This window comes from Lagenorhynchus albirostris, chromosome 4 (assembly GCF_949774975.1).
Source record: "Lagenorhynchus albirostris chromosome 4, mLagAlb1.1, whole genome shotgun sequence".
NCBI classification, from domain to species: Eukaryota; Metazoa; Chordata; class Mammalia; order Artiodactyla; family Delphinidae; genus Lagenorhynchus; species Lagenorhynchus albirostris.
Window position 1 is genome coordinate 22,171,041 of NC_083098.1, and position 19,814 is coordinate 22,190,854.

Here is a 19,814-nt window from a genome sequence, read left to right on the forward strand (position 1 = left end):
CTACACACACAGAGCTAATTTATCACAGCCCTATTTATAATAGCAAAAAAAAGTATGTGGGTATGGAAGGGGGGAACCACATAAATGTCCAAAAAGAGTCAAATAAATTATGACTTAGGGGATGTTATACACCAATTAAAAATGATACTGTGAAAGTTTTAAACACATGGAAAATGTTTATTCTAGAAAGGACTTACGGTGACCTTAAGAGATGCAGATATCCAAAAAGATGCCATAAAAGCAAAAGAAGAAAGGAAAATAAGAAGAGAGACATAAAACAGAGTCAGGGATGAAGCTAAAAAAATCCCTTTTGGCTATGGGATGGGCTCCAGATTTGGTTGTTGGCTTTCTATCAACGAACATAGAAAAACAAAAATCTGCAAAATAGCACAGTTTCGTATCCACAATATAAAAACATTCCTTTGCTCAGGAGAAACGCAGGTATTCCATGTGTGAACTGCTCTGGTGAGTCCTCATGATGAAATCAGAGTAGAAAATCCTAACGAGAGCCACAATGGCAAGTTTCCTAAGATTGCTTCTTACAGTAATTCCTGATAAAATCAGTGGCAATTGCACCAGGCAGCTCAATTCTCTTGTAAGGAGCGAATATGAAATAGTGCACGTTCTTAATTTTCTGGGAATCTACCTTGTTACAGAAACACATTTTAGAGAAACAGAAGGACTGAAGTATATTTCAATTAATCTTCATAAAGAAACAGTTTTTTTTAGTCATACTTCTGATACACTTAATGAGTTTAAATTTGTGCTCGCTAAAAAAGTACCCGGAGGGCTTCCCCGGTGGCGCAGTGGTTGAGAGTCCGCCTGCCGATGCGGGAAACACGGGTTCGTGCCCCGATCCAGGAAGATCCCACATGCCGCGGAGCGGCTGGGCCCGTGAGCCATGGCTGCTGGGCCTGCGTGTCCGGAGCCTGTGCTCCGCAAAGGGAGAGGCCACAACGGTGAGAGGCCCGCGTACTGCAAAAAAAAAAAAAAAAAGGTACCTGGAGGGCTTCCCTGGTGGCGCAGTGGTTAGGAGTCCGCCTGCCGGTGCAGGGAACACGGGTTCGTGTCCCGGTCCAGGAGGATCCCACGCGCCGCGGAGCGGCTGGGCCCTTGAGCCATGGCTGCTGAGCCTGCGCGTCCGGAGCCTGTGCTCCGCAGCGGGAGAGGCCACAGCATTGAGAGGCCCGTGTATCGCCAAAAATAAAAAATAAAAAAACATAAAAAAGTACCCGGAGTCCAGCCAATCTAGCTGGATAATTAAAAATAGACTTATCAGAATGAATGACTAAGGGGCAGGAGTAGAAACAGGGAGATCAGTGAGAAGGCTACTTCAGAAAGCCAGGAAAGAATGGATGGTGGTAATGATGTTAGGAATAGTAATAGGATAGTAACAGTTCTAATAATAATGGTAAGAGTAACATCATATTAGTATTGTAATAATAGCAATAATAATAATACCAGATATATACAGAATTATCATTCACTATCAGGTTTCGAATTGAATACGTAAAAATCAATTTTTAGCTAGCTAACTTAAATTAGATTCTTGAATCAAAACTAGGTTCCTTCACTGACATTTTCTTCTGTTAATAAAAAATCAAGCCTAAATTAAAACACACACACACACACACACACACACACACACACACACACACACACACACACACGCACAACTCCAGGCTGGGGGAATGGAGAGTTATTGTTTAATGGCTACAGAGTTTCAGTCTGGAGATGAATGTCCTCATGGTGGCACAATAATTTGAATATAGTTTATGCCACTGAAATATAAATGTAAAAACAGTTTAAACGATCAACTTTATGCTATATATATTTACCATGCCCCCCCGCCCCCCCCCCCGCCTTCCAGAATGCTCTACCAGGTAAGCTTGCTCAGGACAAAACTGAATCCTGTTGTGAAGAGGGCGGAGCCCAACAAGCCATGGACCTGCAGAGCTGCTCACTGACCTGGACTCCCGGCTCCGAAATACGCACCAAGTCCTGATTAAAAGGGCAGCCAGTGTCCACAGCACTTGCCTCCTATGGTTTCCCCCCAAGAAGCACTATTTACAAAATGTAACTACAGGAGCTAATTTGTAATCAGGAGAATTTTGTATAGGAACTGGTGAAAAGTTGGAGGCACGGCTACCAAAGACAATGACTTGAGCACTGGAGGATTTTATCTGTAATCCAACTGTGACAATAACAAGCCAGCAGGACATGCTGCCTCCACGGGGCCATTAGTACCCAGCCGAACTCTGTCGTCTGTCAGAAACTGCTTTTCTGTCTCTCTAGGGGGCTGGGGATGATGCAATTTGAATAGCTCATGGATGGGTTACTATGGAATGAGCTAAGGCGAGTTAAGACACATTCCAGTTTTACCCCAGAGGACAATTCTGACTGGCCCATGAAAAGACCCCGATTCTTTACGCGGGCCTCTCACTGTTGTGGCCTCTCCCGTTGCGGAGCACAGGCTCTGGACGTGCAGGCTCAGCGGCCGTGGCTCACGGGCCCAGCCACTCCGCGGCATGTGGGATCTTCCCAGACCGGGGCACGAACCCCTGTCCCCTGCATTGGCAGGCGGACTCTCAACCACTGTGCCACCAGGGAAGCCCTGTGGAGCCTTTCTTAACTTCCCTGTGCCTGGTATTAGTTCCTCCAAAATTTTAATTCATTTTGCTATTACTGCTGCATATATGTCACTCTGTATTGTGATGACTTATTTGAATTCCTATCTCTCCCTCACTAGCCTGATTTCCTTTACAGCAGGGAACATGCCATTTATCTTTTCATTTCTGGTACTTCACACTATTCCTGGTATGCAGTTGCTACAAAAGAAATATTTGTTGTTTTGAATAAAACATTTAGTTACTAAAAAGGTTATGGCAAGGGCCTGCTTGTTGCCAAGGAGCTTTCATACTTTTTCCTAAATTGTGGGGAGAGTTTGCAAACAAAGGAAAAGACAGTAGTAGAAACTAATATCTTCCCCAATTAGTGATAACGCTTTAGTAATAAATTAGAGATAGGAAATAATTGTATAGGCACGTAGAGAAAGGACGTATACATTGCTTTGTTTTTAAAAATTGACAAACATGTAGAGAAAGGATGCATACACTGCTTTGTTTTTAAAAAATGACAAACAAGGACGTTTGCTCTGCCCAAGGGGATCACGCTCTTTCTGAGATAGGGCGTTTGCAATTGGGTAAATAGTTTGAGATGAATAACCGTTGAAGGACAGTGGGGACACCATAGGGTAAAAGCCGAATGAGAATGAGAGAGCCCAACTTCTTCTCTGGACAAGAGAAGACAACAGAACTTCAATAAGATATCTTTTGTGGCTAAAAATCATAATCGCAAGTACAGATCCTAGTCACACAAAACAGCCCTAGAATGCAGTCGTTGTATGTTTTGGCATAGGTATGCTACGGCAAAACCACAGCTCCTTGGAAAATATCTTAGTGGTGTATTAGGATCAAATCCAAACCACCGAAGTTAGACCTGAGATGTTTTGTGTGCTGTTGTGGTCCCTCCCTCACATGAAACGTGGGTGTCCAGGCTCACCCAATGGGGAAGCTTGCCTCCAAGGGCTAGAGAAGGACCCTGACAAAGAAAGAACAATGGGGGAGAAATGGCACCTGAATATGTGCACAGTTTAACTTTATTCATCACCATGACTACAAATAAAGAGGAAGAATCACTTATTAATTCAGCCTAATTTGTGCAAGTGTCTTCAAAAGGGAAGAATGATTTTGAAAAAGTCATGGTACGAGACTGGGTGATTTGGAAAGACACCCGAAATGGCAACCATAGAGAAGAGAGGCACCCAGCATGTCAGGAGTTAGGAGGCCACCGAAAAGAGTGTGAGAGAAGAAAGACAATACGCTGGAACATTGTTTGAAACAGTTTTTACTCCAAGGAGATGCAAAGAATTCTGTGGATGAGTCAGCCTGGAAATAACTGGTAAGAGAGACTATAAAGTTCATAGGAGCAAAGGCTTAATAATACCCCAGAGGAAATTATCTAGCGAAAAAGCAAATGCCAGTGCATTTGTTTGATAACATCCATTAGTGCCAACTGTCTGGCAGAAACCAGCAACAGGCATAAATATCTTGATTTTAAAAGCCACATGGAAAAACTGGAGAATCTTCAAAGAGTAGGCCTGTGTGTCTAGTTTAAGATCAAACAGCAACTACAACCTGAGTTTGGTAATGCTCGATGTATCTGTTATTTAAAGCAGGGCCCACAGGAAGGAAATAAAAGCAGATGTACAGTGAGGAACTTGAAGCAAAAAGAATCAAGAAATGAGCTGAGAAGCAAATGATGATGTAAAAAGGAGGAGCCTGAGGCCAAACTACATTGGCCTAGGGCAAGTGTTAGCATAAATAAGATTAAACTTCCTAAAGTTTTTTTTTTTGGTGACAAGTACTAACGTGCTACTTTTGTCTTTGTTAAAATTTCTAAAAAATATACTATGAAAGCAGATCTGGAATAATATATCATGACAATTTAAATACTGCTAAAGCAATGTAATTTGTCATAATTAAAAACTGAAATCAGCTAAATGGTCCACAACAGGGGCCTAGTAAATTACATTGTGGTACATCTGTGACTTAGATATTATGCAATTATATGCAGCAATTATATGCAGTAACATGAAATATACTCATGAAAGAGCTCTAACTGAACAAGCTATTTTATACAGTATGAATGATGGAGCTAAAGTAAGCCTATATATAGTTTTTTTTTTCTTTTACTGGAGTAATAGTTTCTGCTGTACAACGAAGTGAATCAGCTCTATGTATACATATATCCCCTCCCTCTTGGACCTCCCTACCACCACCCCCCATCCCACCCATCTAGGTCATCACAGAGCACCGAGCTGCACTCCCTGTGCTATACAGCAGGTTCCCTTAGCTAACTATTTTACACATGGTAGTGTATTTATGTCAAACCTAATCTCCCAATTCATTCCACCCTCCCCTTCCCCACACTGTGTCCACATATCTGTTCTCTACATCTACGTCTCTATTCCCGCCCTACAAATAGGTTCATCTGTACCATTTTTCTAGATTCCACATATATGTGTTATTGTACAATATTTGTTTTTCTCTTTCTGGCTTACTTCACTCTGTATGACAGACTCTAGGTCCATCCACATCTCTACAAATAACCCAATTTCGTTCCTTCTTAGGGCTGAGTAATACTCCATTGTATATCTGTGCCACATCTTCTTTATCCATTCACCTATCGTTGGACACTTAGGCTGTTTCCATGTCCTGGCTATTGTAAATAGTGCTGCAATGAACATTGGGGTACATGTGTCCTTTTGAATTATGGTTTTCTCAGGGTATATGCCCAGTAGTGGGATTGCTGAATCATATGGTAGTTCTATTTTTAGGTTTTTTTTTGTAATTACTTTTGTAAAGTTCTTTGGATTCTCAAGGAAAAGATGCTATTTACCTTTTATTTTAGCTTTGTATATTTTTTATTAGTAGGAGACTCACAGGGCTCTAAGCCAGCTCCAAAGAAAAGCAGAATCAAGACTTTCCTTGTGCATAGGCATGAGGCTTCATAAAACTCTTAATAAAATGCTGCAGAGAGGAAAGATGCTAGCGGGAGAGGCTGTCTGTAGTTCACATACTGCCATTCTTGGCCAGCATTTCTAGAAGTCACCAAGCAAATACCAAGTATCATGTCTAGAGGGAGAATTTATCTATAGTACCCTCACATGAAGGATGCTGCCCAATTTATGATTTGTTCTTAGAGACAGTCAACCATCTATAAACTAAGGAAAGGGAATCCCACCTGAAGGCTTCAGCTGGGGCCATCAGAGTGCGCTTTCCTCAGGCTGGTTTTCCTACTGATCAATTTGCCTGAGAGCATTTCAAGCACAGTCCACTCCCCTTGGAGTGTCTGCATCTATTTGAGTATCTTGTTCCTTTTTGTCACTTTGAGATTTTTGTCACTTTGAGATTATTAAACTAAGTCCTCTAAGGCATATCCTATTTCTTTTGTGTTTCTAATAAATAGCTCTTAACATCACACTGTTTTATGACCGAACGGATTGTTTTATATCTTGGTGGTGACTGTGTTCTACTTTATTTCCTTAAATACTGTTAGAATTTTTAAAGCCAGTACTTCTAAGTGAAGGCTCTTTAAGGCAGTATTTAATTTTTATTTTTAGGACACCTGCACAGATGCAAAAACACTAAAAAAGCTTTAGGCACCTTTAACATATTTTATTTTATTGAAATATTTAAATTTATTTAATGTTAATAAATGTAATATTTATTTTAATGTTATAAAATGTAATTTTAATATTTACATTAATAAATGTAAATATATTTTAAGGTATAAAAAGAATCTAGACACCTTAACGGTGAATTTCACTTGAGAGAGAGGGATTAGGGTTCTAAGAGAATCACCAGTTGGCAGTTTTTCCAACTACACATGCTGGCATCCGCCCTAGATTCTAGAAGTTTGGGGGTGATGGTCACATTCTCTTCTTGTCAATAAAAAATAAGGGGGAATGAAATCTGCCTTTGGCTTCCTAGTCCCTCCTGACTGTATTCTGGTTTGCTGATCCCTTCATGATCATTCAGAAAACATTTTTAAGAGTTCATTATTTTAATTAAAATAGCACGTGTAAAAGCGAGTATGATTCTGAATATCATAGATCTGTTGTTAAAAGAAACTTGAACTTGGAGCTACATCATCAAACTGTGTACATGAGATCCTAGGTCATAGCAGTAGTCTCCTCCCTTTGGTGAGAAGAGGATCGGAAAAATATTTCTGATGTCACAAGAGAAAATGTTTTCAAGGAGAAAGGTTATACAAAAAGAAAGAGCTTGTCGGTGGTTTCTTATTCGAATATGGCACCGTTGGGGCAGACTGACCTTGCAGGGCTAGGCCGAGCAGGTCGGAGCCAGCGAGGCTAGCAGACACTCTCCACACACGCCCCAGTCAAAAGCAGGCAGCCTAGCCACTCACCGGCAGGGCAAGATCCGGACCACATCGTTGGGCTTGTACCCTTCAATACAAACTGCACAGTTGTCAAAATCAGGCTCGGTTTCCTGCAACAGAGACAGCACAGGTGAGCCTGCTTTCCCACCTTCAACTCCGGTAAACACACAAATAACAAGCCAAAGGAGAGCTTGCCTGGAGCAAGGCTTTCAACTGTCTCGACGCCAGTTTTCTCAATCCATAATTTATTGTACACTGGTTTAGTTTCTATTCCTTCCAACCTCCACTTTCTGTTTCCGGGTTCCACTGCAAAAGCTTTTGTGAGGGAACAGTTTTTTAATGTACCATTACTAACAATGCTACTTATTATAATCGGAGGTGACATAGCAAAGTCTCGAGGATGAGAAATACTATTCATGGAGAATTGTCAAAATGATATTTAATCTATCCATTCCTCGGGAATCTAACGTATACAACTCGTAAAGAGTGGTTCCAGGTTTCTTTTCAAGTACATAAATCTCTTTCAACACCCCATAATACATTACTTATGTAATAGTCCTTGTTCTTTTATTATCCTGTTTGAGGATAAAAAAGTAATGAAAAAATATACTTTAAATTTAGTGATACCTTTAAATGAATTTTATCCTATTAAGCTCAACGGTATTTTTATATAGTTGAAAAACTGCAGCACGTAATTAGCGAGACTAATCAATTATTCATACTGGAGACAATACCATATACAAGTAGAGTTGTGAATCTCTTACGATGCCCCAAGGAGCCCCAAACCCATGTACTGCAATTCACTGCTCTAAAATTTCTCCTGGGGGAAAAATTCTCCTGGGGAGAACAGAGGCCTTGAGAGGCTTGTGGGCCTAGACCCGCCTACTTTGCGGTCCTTCCTTAAGATATGCTTCTGCTTTTGGCTTTATGTCATCATTCCACAGCTTGAGAGACTGTTGCCTTGACGTTGGGGTTCTAGAAACTCAATTTCAGAGGGACTAAATATGCTTCTTGCATTTGCTGCAGACTCAAGTGGAGGACATCACTCAGCACATAACAATCTTCCTTGCAAGGATTCACGGAAAACCTTTCTCAAGCTGTAATACCAGCAACGGCCATTTTGTTTTTATCTTGTGGGACGCTGGAATAAGGTAATTAGATTTGTTTGAATATTGAATATTGTTTCCCTCTTTGCACTGGCTTGCTGGAGAGCCCCAACTTAAATTTTGGGACCCATTTCTCCTATATGTTTCAGGTAATGCGTGTGTATACTGATTTCATCCTGGTTGCGTCTACTTTTCCTATACCTACTTTTCAATTCTTCCTCCAACTACTTTGTTGTTCTATAGTATGCATTTTATAAACTGCTTTAAATTATGTTAAATAATGATGGGTATAATAACAGATGTTCACAGGAGAACTATTAGTATGTATTTCCCTTTCTCATCTTCTTTTCCACACTGGCTGCTAGGAAACTCGGACACTTCTCTGAATAGCTCCTTGCCAAAAAAGAAAAGAGGCTGTTACCTTGTCACCCTTCTTGATGGTCCTGACCTGGAGCTTGCTGATTGCTTTCTTTGCTGCATCTCCCAGTCGGCGCTGAAAAACCAAAAGCTGCTTGTTAGTAATAAAGACTTGTAATTCTTAACTTTGTGTCTGATAGCATTCAGTAAACCAGGGCAGCTGGGTCTGAAATCATGCACAAGTAGAAGGCATGTTAATGAAGATGGCTGGAAGAGACGGGGCAGTGATACCTGTGCAAAGGGACTTGACTCATCGCAGTCTGCTAAAGAGCTCTGTCATCGAGAGAAGCTCTTCATGCCTGAGGTTAAGCAACTGGAATACGACATGGAAGGATCCTGCCCCACGGTGACTCCAGCGCGGGTCACATCCATGCAGATTAGCAAAACAAACAAACAGTTCCCTAATTTGTCACTCTAGCCACTCAATTTGTGACATGGAGATAGCCAATTTGGAGTAGTTGGAATAATCTCTATCTCTTGTTCACAGGGTATATTGTTTGTGTATTCCTTTCAATTTGGAATTTTTAAGCAATTTCCTTTGCTTATCTAGACCCAACTTAGGTTTATATTTGGTCTGTACTATCTTATCCCATCACCTTGTTACATGCGAATTTCACCTCTTTTGTGTGTGTTTAAGTGTGAGTGTGCACATAGGAAAATACATAAATCATACATATTCAGTTTAGCAAATAGTTATAGAGCAAACTCCTGGGTAACCATCGTCACCCATGTTAAGAAATAATATATGATGCACTTCTTTTTTTAATAGAGGAAGTTAGTATCCTAATGCACCCTACAATAATACAATAATAGGGTCATGAGGAAGAATGGGAGAGGAAGAGGGTGGGGAGAGAATTACGTTTTAATCTGTCGAGGAAAAAAATGGTTTGCTTGTGCGCTTATGAGTTTTCCACATACTGTAATCTTCTCAGGTATGTGTATTTCTAGTCTGTAACAGAAGTGTATTTGCAGCAGTGAAACATATTTGAAGGACTAAGATAAATAGGGCAAACATTTAAAAAGAATCATCATCTGCTTTCACTAATTTTGTTTCTTTTGGAAATAAAACTCTACCTTCTTTCTTTTCTTTAAAGTAGTGAGCATATACTAATGAAGAGTTCATTTAGCCTAAGTACCGTGCTAAAGCTTTGTAAGCTATATCCCTATTACCCTTACAACAGCTCTATGAGAAAAATACTATTTTATAGAATGGAGACTTAAAGAGCTTAAGTCAATTGTCTAATATCATAGAGTTAGTGACAGGTCAGTCAGAATCTGAGTAAAAATTAAGTATGAATTTAAAACCAAAGCTAAATTACCCCTCTCATTTTTTTCACCAATTACCCAGCCCACCGACCAGGCAGTCGGCCAATCACCAAACACCTACCCAGTCAGCCAGCAGCTAGCCAGCCAGCCAACCTACTAATCAGCTAGCTAACCAACCAACATCTAGCCAGCCAGCCAGCCAACCAGCCATTCAGTCAACCGGCCAAGCAACTAACCAATCAGCTGACCAACCAATCAAAATCTATTAAGTACCTGTGATACGGCATGTCCCTAAGCACACCCCAATTAGAGTAAATAGGTAGAAGAGGACATGCTTCCCTTGTTAATTCATTTTGCTCTTTGATAGTCTGTCCTTAGTTTCTAAAATAATTACTGGCATTTTTAACAGAAAAGTAAGCCTTGGTTGTTTCCTAAAAGGAGACCAACATACACTTGAGACTTATAAAGAAATCCATGAGTACTGAGCAAACTAAGGTGGTGGGAAAAACAGGAAGAGGCTATAATGATAAATACCAAGGGGGAACATACAGTGAGAGGAAAAGAAAAGAACTGAGATGAAACTAAACAGGATGCAACTCTCTTTCCTTTCCTCTTCCTCTAGCTGGTGCCTAACCATCCTTTGGTCTTAACTCAAGCTACTTCCTCAGGAAGCTCCTCCCTCTTCTTCCAGGAGAGAGGACCCCTGGAGGCCAGATCCTCACAGCTCCTTGTACCTTCGCTTCATGGCAATGTCACAACATTTGCAAGTTGATGTTTATTTTGATGATCAACTCCCGTTCTACTTCGCTCAAGTGAGCTCCCTGAGTGCACAATTGGGTTTATTTTTGCTTCCCCTTGTGTCCCCAGCACCTAGAATAAAGCTGCCTTCAATCAGTGACCCGTGATCATTCCACACGTATCTCGGATCACTTATTTTGTTCCAGGCCTAGCTCTGGGTTTTGAAACAATGGTAGTGAAAAAATACATACACTTTCCTGCTCTCTGCAGCTTACTATCTAATGGAAACTCCATAAAGGGTTGATAAGTGAATAAAATCTTAAATCCAGAGATTTCTTAAAAGCATGAAATACAACCTGAGAAATTCAGCCAGTTAATGGGAAAATTTATGGAAAACTATAAGTAATACATGTGATAAGGTAAGCAAAGCTTACCTATACCTTTTTTTTTTTTTTTTTTTTTTTGCAGTACGCGGGCCTCTCACTGTCGCAGCCTCTCCTGTTGCGGAGCACAGGCTCCGGACGCGCAGGCTCAGCGGCCATGGCTCACGGGCCCAGCCGCTCGGCGGCATGTGGGATCTTCCCGTACCAGGGCACGAACCTGTGTCCCCTGCACCGGCAGGCGGGCTCTCAACCACTGCGCCACCAGGGAAGCCCACCTATACCTCTTTTGAGGAGGAAAAGGATTGTGTTTTGGTAGGGATTAATGAAGGATATGAAAATCTTCCCTGTCAGGGGAAAAAGAGATGATCTAGATACCTGGAAAATATGGAAAAACCAGCTTCTGAGATATAGATGATAACTATGGGATCAGGGAAAAGCACTGTAAAGTTTAAAAAAATGCTATGACCATTTGCATGTAGCCAAATTTTGTCAATATAGGCATGTCTCTATTTCTTCTTGAGTGACATGAAAATCAGAAATACTGACTTTTGAATAAAGATGATTGTCCCACTTTCAACTATTTTCACACTAGTATTATTGGATTTCCAAAATGCAAACTAATGACAGAAGCCCATAAACATTCTTAATAAAATGGCCCAAATAAGGAAGTTGTTGCTCTTGTAGTTGGTCTGTTCTGTCTTTGGGATTTTAACTGCACCGACTATAAATGAGAGGGAAAGCTACAGACCTTGCTCAAACCAAGTCTTGTATGTAGTTGAGCAGAGAATCTAGGGACTGGAGCAGAAGATCATCACAAAACAGACTCTCTCCTAGAAATGCAGAGTGACGTGATGCTAATGGAAGACTTAGGGACCACCTCAGGTAGATGGAGGGACCACCTTGGGCAGATAGGGACCTCCTCAGGTTTGTACAGACCTGTTGTTTCAGGCAGGGATTCCTATCCCTTCTCCAGGATGCTCCTATAGATGTTCTCTAACCCAACCAGATCCAAATCATATTATACTTTTCACTGAAAATTGTCAGGAGTTGAGCCATCTTGGTAATTAGATTTACTCATCAATTTGACTGAAACAGGTATAAGAAAATATTTACCAAGGTTACTGGTTCCTTGACAACAATGAAGGTAAACAGCTTTATGGAAAATAAACACACAGCCATTTATTAGAAGAATAAAGTCTGACATAAACACCAACAAGGATAGTAAACAATGACAGACTCCAACCCAAGATGTATAATTTAGTTATCTCCTAAATACTTAAGAAACTGAGAAAAATAAGACATTTCCCTCTAGTTCCCCTCTGTGTTATAAACAGAAATGCAGTCAAGGTGAGAAAAAACTAGGACTAAGGATGCCAAAACACAGCATCCAAATCGAGTTTATGGGGCTTCCCTGGTGGCACAGTGGTTGAGAGTCCGCCTGCCGATGCAGGGGACACGGATTCGTGCCCCGGGCTGGGAAGATCCCACATGCCACGGAGCGGCTGGGCCCGGGAGCCATGGCCGCTGAGCCTGCGCGTCCGGAGCCTGTGCTCCGCAACGGGAGATGCCACAACAGTGAGAGGCCCGCGTACAGCAAAAAAAAAAAAAAAAAAAAAAAAAAAATAGAGTTTATGTTCTTCTTATCTCATTTGGTTGAATAATTCTGTATCATCTTTGCCTCTTTTTTTTCCTGACAGCTATATTTTCTAATCATGATTACTGTCATCATCAACACGACCAAGTGGAAAAATAAGTGTCCTTATGTTCTAGGTGAAGAGAGGCCATTCTAGACATAAACAGAGTTGGTCCCAGTCATCTGGATGCTCATGTGGCCACAGGTGACTCAGCCACTTCCCGCCCTTGCTCTAATACATAATTATGATTCTCCTGGGCCTGCTTGATGGGACAGAAACCATTGCACAGCAAGTCCAATCAATTTCTATGATGCAAATCACCCCTCCATCCACTTAGAAATATGGATAAAAGAATTAGACTCCTTTGGCGGCCATGGTGACTCCACAGCGTAAGGACTTAAAGCTGTCTGTGCACACAGGGCATGAGGTAAAACCATCAGGATTACTCTGGAGGGGGGAGGAGGTGTTGTAGCGGAGAAGGCAATGGTTTGGGAGTAAGAAAATCCAGCTTTTAGTCCTCTTTCTGGCACTCACTGACTGTGTGACTTTGGCCAAGTCACTTAAGTATTCTGGACCTTAGTTTCTTTTATTAGTAACCTTAGGTATGTAAAGTCACGTCATTTCCAGCTTTACCAGCTCATCATTGTCATCCGCTCAGAACAGAACTGGGAGGCAAAGATCCTTTGAGACCTGAATTATGGAAACACAGTAAATCAACGGCTAATGACCTCACTGAATACTTGCTCTCTATCCCCTGAGGACAGCGCAGCATCAATCAGGGACCACTTTGGTTCTCGCTCTTTAGTAGACAGAAGCATCTCCACTTACAGACCCTTCCTGGATGCAGCATGCGGGACCTCTGTTCCCCGACCAGGGATCAAACCCATATCCCCTGCATTGGGAGCACACAGTCTTAACCACTGGACCACCAGGGAAGTCCCCATTCCCACTTTATATGTGAGGAAATCTAGGCACAGAAAGGTGAAGACCCACATAAGACCATACCACTAGAAACTGCCAGAGTAAAGATGTGGATCCAGACCTGACTCCAAAGCTGTGTTTAACCATTACCTTGACTGGCACTATCTTGGTATAGTTGCTTTAGGAAACATGGCACTCCGGCCAAATCTCCTTCTCCACTTTAAACTGTGGCCCATATTCTCCATGTCATCATCTACCTCGCTGTGAGGTTACTAACATAAAGAACATCGAGCAAATCTTACTCTGTGAGAAACTGCATTGAAATGATCTGAAAAGGCTAATGATTGTGTAAGATGACGGTGACTTTCCTCTAAGTGTGATCTCCACCAAGCCAAGCAGAGACTGAGGTACGCTTCTGGCTAATTCAAGTTCAGTCTCTCTATCACACACCTGAAAGGTTAGATACTTCACCAATGTAACATGAATGCCTTTGATATTCCATTTCAGACCGTGAGCCTACATCTAACCTGAGAGTTACTCTTTCTGAAGGGCCAATAGTGCTTCAATAAAAATAAATGACTTCAGTTCACCTCATGGTTAGTACAGCTATAGCTTATGCAGCTGTAACTTTCCGCTGAATGGAACGAAGCACTGCCCATCAAAAGAAAAATATTTTTCTAAGGGAAATTATATAGTCTTATTCCACTCATAAAAGGGCTAAAGTATGGTGTCTATTTTGATCAAGAAACAGTGCTAACTTTCAGCATGATCCAAATTCACTGCGTAACCTGAAGGTAACATCCTGTAATCAAGGAAGGGAGCAGAGTAAACACTTAAACCCCATCCACCTCTAATTTGCTTTTCACATACATCACAGAGTATGCATAGGCCAGGACAGAAATGCAATCTCTGTCTACCGGCACAAAGTGAACTAGCAATTGAAATAGTTACTCAACCAAGTCAAGCCTAAAATTTCATCCTTACCTCAATTTCCCAATGATTGCTTGGGTTATCTATAGACGCAAAAAGATAGGGGTACCATTTCTATTGATCATTGTTGGATCAGCTGGAAAGTGTCTTTGCAATAACTGATTTATATCTGTATGGTTTCTTCAAACGTAACCCTTAGGAACCAGTGGAGCTGAACATATTTGTTCTATATCTAGTTTCACTGCCTTGTGTCTAACTGGTAATAACTGTCCGCTTAAATTCCAGAATATTCAGTAAAAGTGGCACAGTTGGAATTGTATGGAATTGTTATGGAATCTATATGATAGTAATAATGACACCCTTCATTGAGAGCTTTGCAAGTGATTGATCATGTTCAGGGACTTTAAAATAGAAGATACATTAAGCCATTTAATCCTCACTATAAGAAGAAGGTATATTCCCATTTAGTTTAGAAAACTACAGCACAAAGTATCTTGTCCACTTGTGGTAAGTGGTGGAAACCGACTACTAGGTAGCCACCAAAAATCATGTTTCAAAGATTATTTAATGATGGGGGAAATGCTCACCATTTAATAAAAAAAGAGAACACAAACTTACATGTCTTACATGTGTGTCTGTATCTCATGCATACACAGACACATATACGATGACATTTTACTGAATGAAAAAAAGGAAAAATGAAAAAAGGGGATTTCATTTATAATTGCAACACAATGACCTAGGAATAAACATAAGAAGAATGTGCAAGATTAAATGAGGACAGTTTGAATGCTATTAGGGAATAAAAAGAATAATTGAATAAAGGGAAAACATATACTACACTTTGATAGGAAGATTCAACATCAGTAGGTTATAAACTCCTTCTAAATTATTCTATAAATTAAAAACCTAGCTAAAAGTGATTCTAAAATCATGTAAAGATAAACACGAAAAAAGTGAAAGAGCAATGAAAGAAGATTAGCATGAGCAGATATGAAACATTATGGTGCTAAAACATTCAAAACAGTATGATATTAGAATGTGAATAGATTAAAGCTACATTTTATAGAGCATAGAAATAGAACCGAATACATATGGGTCTTTAATATATGCCAGATGGGGAGGGTTCTGCATACAAGAAGGAAAAGATTAATTATTCAATAAATACCAGTTACAAAAACTGGTAGGCAATCTGAAACAAAACTAACGTTGGCTCTGTACTTGATTCCTTACACTGAAATAAGTTCTCTGTAGATTAAAGTTTAATCATAAAAGTGAAATTAAAAAAGCAGTGGATGAAACCATGAGATATTGTTTTTCTATAGTCTTGGGCTATAGAAGATCTTATTATATAAAACTCAGGAGCTATAAAAATTGATAAATTCGGTTATGTAATACCCCCAAATTTCTGCATGGTAAAAAGCTCCAAAGATAAATCAAAGACAATAACAACTTGGGAGAAAAAAAATGGAATCTGTAGGATTCCCCAAAAAAGGGTTAACTGCTCTGACCAGTAAAGAGCTTGTACACATCAGTACGATGTGACCAACAGTTCAATTGAAAAGTGGTCTAATAATGTAAGCAGATACTTCATAGAAAAAAAAAATCCCCTTTTTCTATTTTATGTTATTTGTGATAAGAAAAATGTGATACCATTTTTAACTTATTAAATTGCATACAACAAAAAAGCTGTAATATTCATTTGGTGAGGATATGCGTAAATAGTGGTTGTCATTAGTATATTGTTGTATATGTTAGTATAAGCAGTATTAAATTAATACTCTACTGCACGAATGTCATTTATATCAGTATAAACAGTATTACTATATTGTTGGTTAATGTATAAATTGGTTCAACCTTTCTGGCAGACAATTTGGCAGTATCTAATATAGTTTAAAGTACACATACTATTGCCCTAGCTATAAAACTTCCAGAATTTACCATACAGATATACTCACAAATGTGTTGTGTCATGTGTACATGTTTGTGTGTGTGTGTGTGTTTTGTTTTGTTTTTTGGTGAGAGAAAACATGTCCATTAATAGGAGCTGGTTAAATAAATGCGGCATATGCAGAAAATAAAGCATTATATAGCATACCTCGTTTTATTGCCCTTCACAGATACTGTGTATTTTACAAATTGAAGGTTTGTGGCAACCCTGCATTGAGCAAATCTATTGGCAGCATTTTTTTCTGGTAGCATTTGCTCTTTGTGTCTCTGTGTCACATTTTGGTAATTCTCACAATACTTCAAACTTTTTCATTATTACTATATTTGTCATGGTGATCTGTGATCAGTGATCTCTGATGTTACTATTGCAACAAGATTACGATGAGTTGAAGGTTCAGATGATGGTTAACATTTTTTAGCAATATTTTAAAATTAAGGTACATACATTGTTTTTTTAAGACATAATGTTATTGCACACTTAATAGACTATAGTATAGGGTAAACATAACTTTTATGTGCACTGGGAAACCAAAAAATTCCTGTTGACTCGCTTTATTGAGATATTTGCTTTATTGCAGTGGTCTGGAATGAAACCTGCCATATCTCCAAGGTCTGCCCGTACAGTTATTAGAAATGAGAAGGCAGCTTGGATTGAGTGTTGATAAGAATTAATCTCCAAGATGAAGTGAGAAATACAGGTACAGAGTTAAGTGTGCTATCATTTGTTTAAAAACACACATATACACACACACACACGTTTGTAAGCATATAAAATATCCCTGGAAGGGAAGATATTCCAAGGAGAAGAACTGCTTAATTGAGGGACAAACATGGGAAAGCAATTACTTTTCACCGTATACCATTTTGTACCTTTTTCATTTTATACTATGTGTAGGCACTGTCTGTTCCAAAATTAGTTGTTTTTTAAAATACCTTTTATTTTTTGTCTCCTTCTGTTCACAAGGAGGACATCCTGGCTCTTTCCACATTATGTTGATACAATTAGCATAATCTCAGCTCCCTTCCTCTTTCTCCCTTTATTTTGTTCTTAAATAAGTAAATAATTGTCCCCCAAATGAGCAATAGGAACGTGGGACAAAGCACTTCCATGTTACAGAACAATGTTAGCAAAACATCAAAATATGTGTACCTGGAAAAGATCTGAAAAACTATACAGTAAATGTTAACAGTGTTTATGCTGAGTGGGGGCATCATAGGTAATTTTGGTTTTGGTCTTGGTATTTTCTGTGATTTCCAAAGTTTACACAATAATATGCCTTATTCTGGTAATCATTTTTAAGTTTTTTCTTTTTTTAACTTTCTGCTACTCACCTGGTTCCTGTCCCTGGCATTTGCATATCGAAACCTCTGGATATAATAGAAGACCAGCCAGGCGAGGGAAATGATCATCAAGACGATGAAGGAGATGGAGACAAACACAACCGAGGTGCGGCTCACGTATTTCTGCAAGTTCCGGGTTCCGATGGTGATGTACATCGTCACGGTGATGTTTCTCTCCAGCAGGCTTACTATCTCCTTCCCTTTGGGCTCAGGAATCATTATTGCCACGATGTCTTCTACACCTGTTGTGAGAGGGACAACAGGGTAAGGGGATGAGAGAAAGAGAAAATCACAGTGAAATGTCTGGACAAAGGAACGGGCACCAAATAATGACACTTCTTTCAATGATTCTATGCCAGATCGAACAGCCAAGTCTAATTCTCAGATCTAACAGCCCGAAATGGAGTTGAATTTTCTCTTTCTTCAGCTACCTTGGGGTGCTGCTATCTTGTATGAGAAAAGAACCTAAAACAAACTCGTGATTTTGGTACCAGCGAGGTCATGATGGTGCTACTTTCTAGCCCCCTAGGGTGGTGTTGACCCTGGTCTAGTAAAGGGTAGACCCTTCCCAACCGGCCTAGGTTACAGTTCTATGTTGCATTTCACAGATCCGCCCGAGGAGGGGAAAAAGCACTTTGTACCCCATGGCAAAGGATAAAATGCCCAGTTTTATGTCATCTGTCTCTGAGTTCTCTCTTTCCCATGGACACTAGGGGTACTCAATTACAGATTTCTACTAATCACTCCCAAGGCAGTTTTCTCCTACAGTGAGTACCGAAAGCAACCCCAAAGTGTATTAAAACATAGTTGATTTACAACATTATATTAGTTTCAGGCATACAGCATCGTGATTCCGCATTTTTATAGATTATTCTCTATTATGAGTTATTACAAGATAATGACTATAATTCCCTGTGCTATACTATACGTCCTTCTTGCTTATCTATTGTGTACATAGTAAGTAGTTTGTATCTGTTAATCTCATACCCCTAATTTGCCTCTGCCGCCTTCTCTCTCCCCTTTGGTAACCACAAGTTTGTTTCCTATATCTGTGAGTCTGTTTCTGCCAAAGGAGTCTTCTTAACAAGCTCTAATACGACCTGCCAACATAAAATAATGGTCTCAGAATTATCTTCTGCTTATTTTACCTAACTCAATATAAACAGTTTGTGTATTCTCACGCCAAGCAAAGGGAGGATAGAGGCTGTATGGATCGTTCCAGGATGGTTTTACCTCCGCTCTCTAATACTCTCACCGCCAAGTGTCTTACTGGACACTTTGAAGCAGAAGTGGTACCTTTCTTCAGTCTGAGTTATCTGGGTCATTGTCCCTGCTCTTCATGACACTCTGAGGCACAGTCTCTTGGTGGGGAGTTCAGGGGCCTCTGTAAGGGGTCTTTAGTAAGGATTTGATATTAGCTCCAAATGAGCTACTCGACATGCCGCTGTGGCTGACGTACAGATTAGAACATCAGTTTCACTAGGATAGTTCTCAGGGATCACCCCAATTCAAACCCATGCCTGTGACATTCTTCATGGGCCCCACTTTGACATGGAAATATCCTATTACTTGGGGTTACTACAAATTAAAGTGCAAATTTACAATTAGGGTATAGATTCTGGGCAAAAGTAAACACCACTTCAGCTGCTTAAAGCTGGCCTTATTCACGTGCTGAGGTCAGTCAGCGAGACGGAACGACCAGATTATATCTGTTCAGGGTGTTGCAAGTCTCTTAGAAGTTATTTAGGGCTTTCACTTGACCTTGATTCTATGCAGTTTTTCCATCCTAAATTCTTTGATGGTATTTCACTTAGGCTGAATGAATACTTTTAAAAGCTAACTAGATACAATGGTGTCTGTGTATGAGACAACAATTATATGATTTTTTCAATTCCTAAAACCTTTGCACTGGCTCAACTGTAAAATCACAAAACTACACAGTGTTTAGATTTGGCTGTTATTTCTGGGAATTACTGAAACTGATGGCTTAGATTTCAACTTTGCAGAATTTACCGACAATTCTGATGCTTGTTCTCTCATCATGTTTACTTCAGCTAATGGTTGCATGTGGTCTGAGGTTTCGTGAGGAATTAAAGCTGCTGGAAGGTTTTGTCTCTACAGAAATACGATGCTCTTTGCATACTGGACTAATCTGGTCTGATGAA

The 19,814-nt window shown here is 40.0% G+C and overlaps 1 protein-coding gene across 3 annotated transcripts in view; it reads right to left on the reverse strand.

Moving 5' to 3' along the window:
- Positions 1 to 19,814, reverse strand: part of RNF150 (ring finger protein 150) — a 286,828-nt gene that overhangs the window by 115,921 nt on the left and 151,093 nt on the right. For all 3 annotated transcript variants that reach the window (XR_009540245.1, XR_009540246.1, XM_060147682.1), the window contains exons 2-4: positions 17,641 to 17,891; positions 8,491 to 8,562; positions 6,991 to 7,073 (exon numbers count right to left, since the gene is read on the reverse strand). Coding sequence is in view for 1 of the 3 variants with exons in the window: in XM_060147682.1 (XP_060003665.1) it covers positions 6,991 to 7,073; positions 8,491 to 8,562; positions 17,641 to 17,891 (406 nt within the window). In the remaining 2 variants the exon portion in view is untranslated. The remainder of the gene's footprint in view (positions 1 to 6,990; positions 7,074 to 8,490; positions 8,563 to 17,640; positions 17,892 to 19,814) is intronic.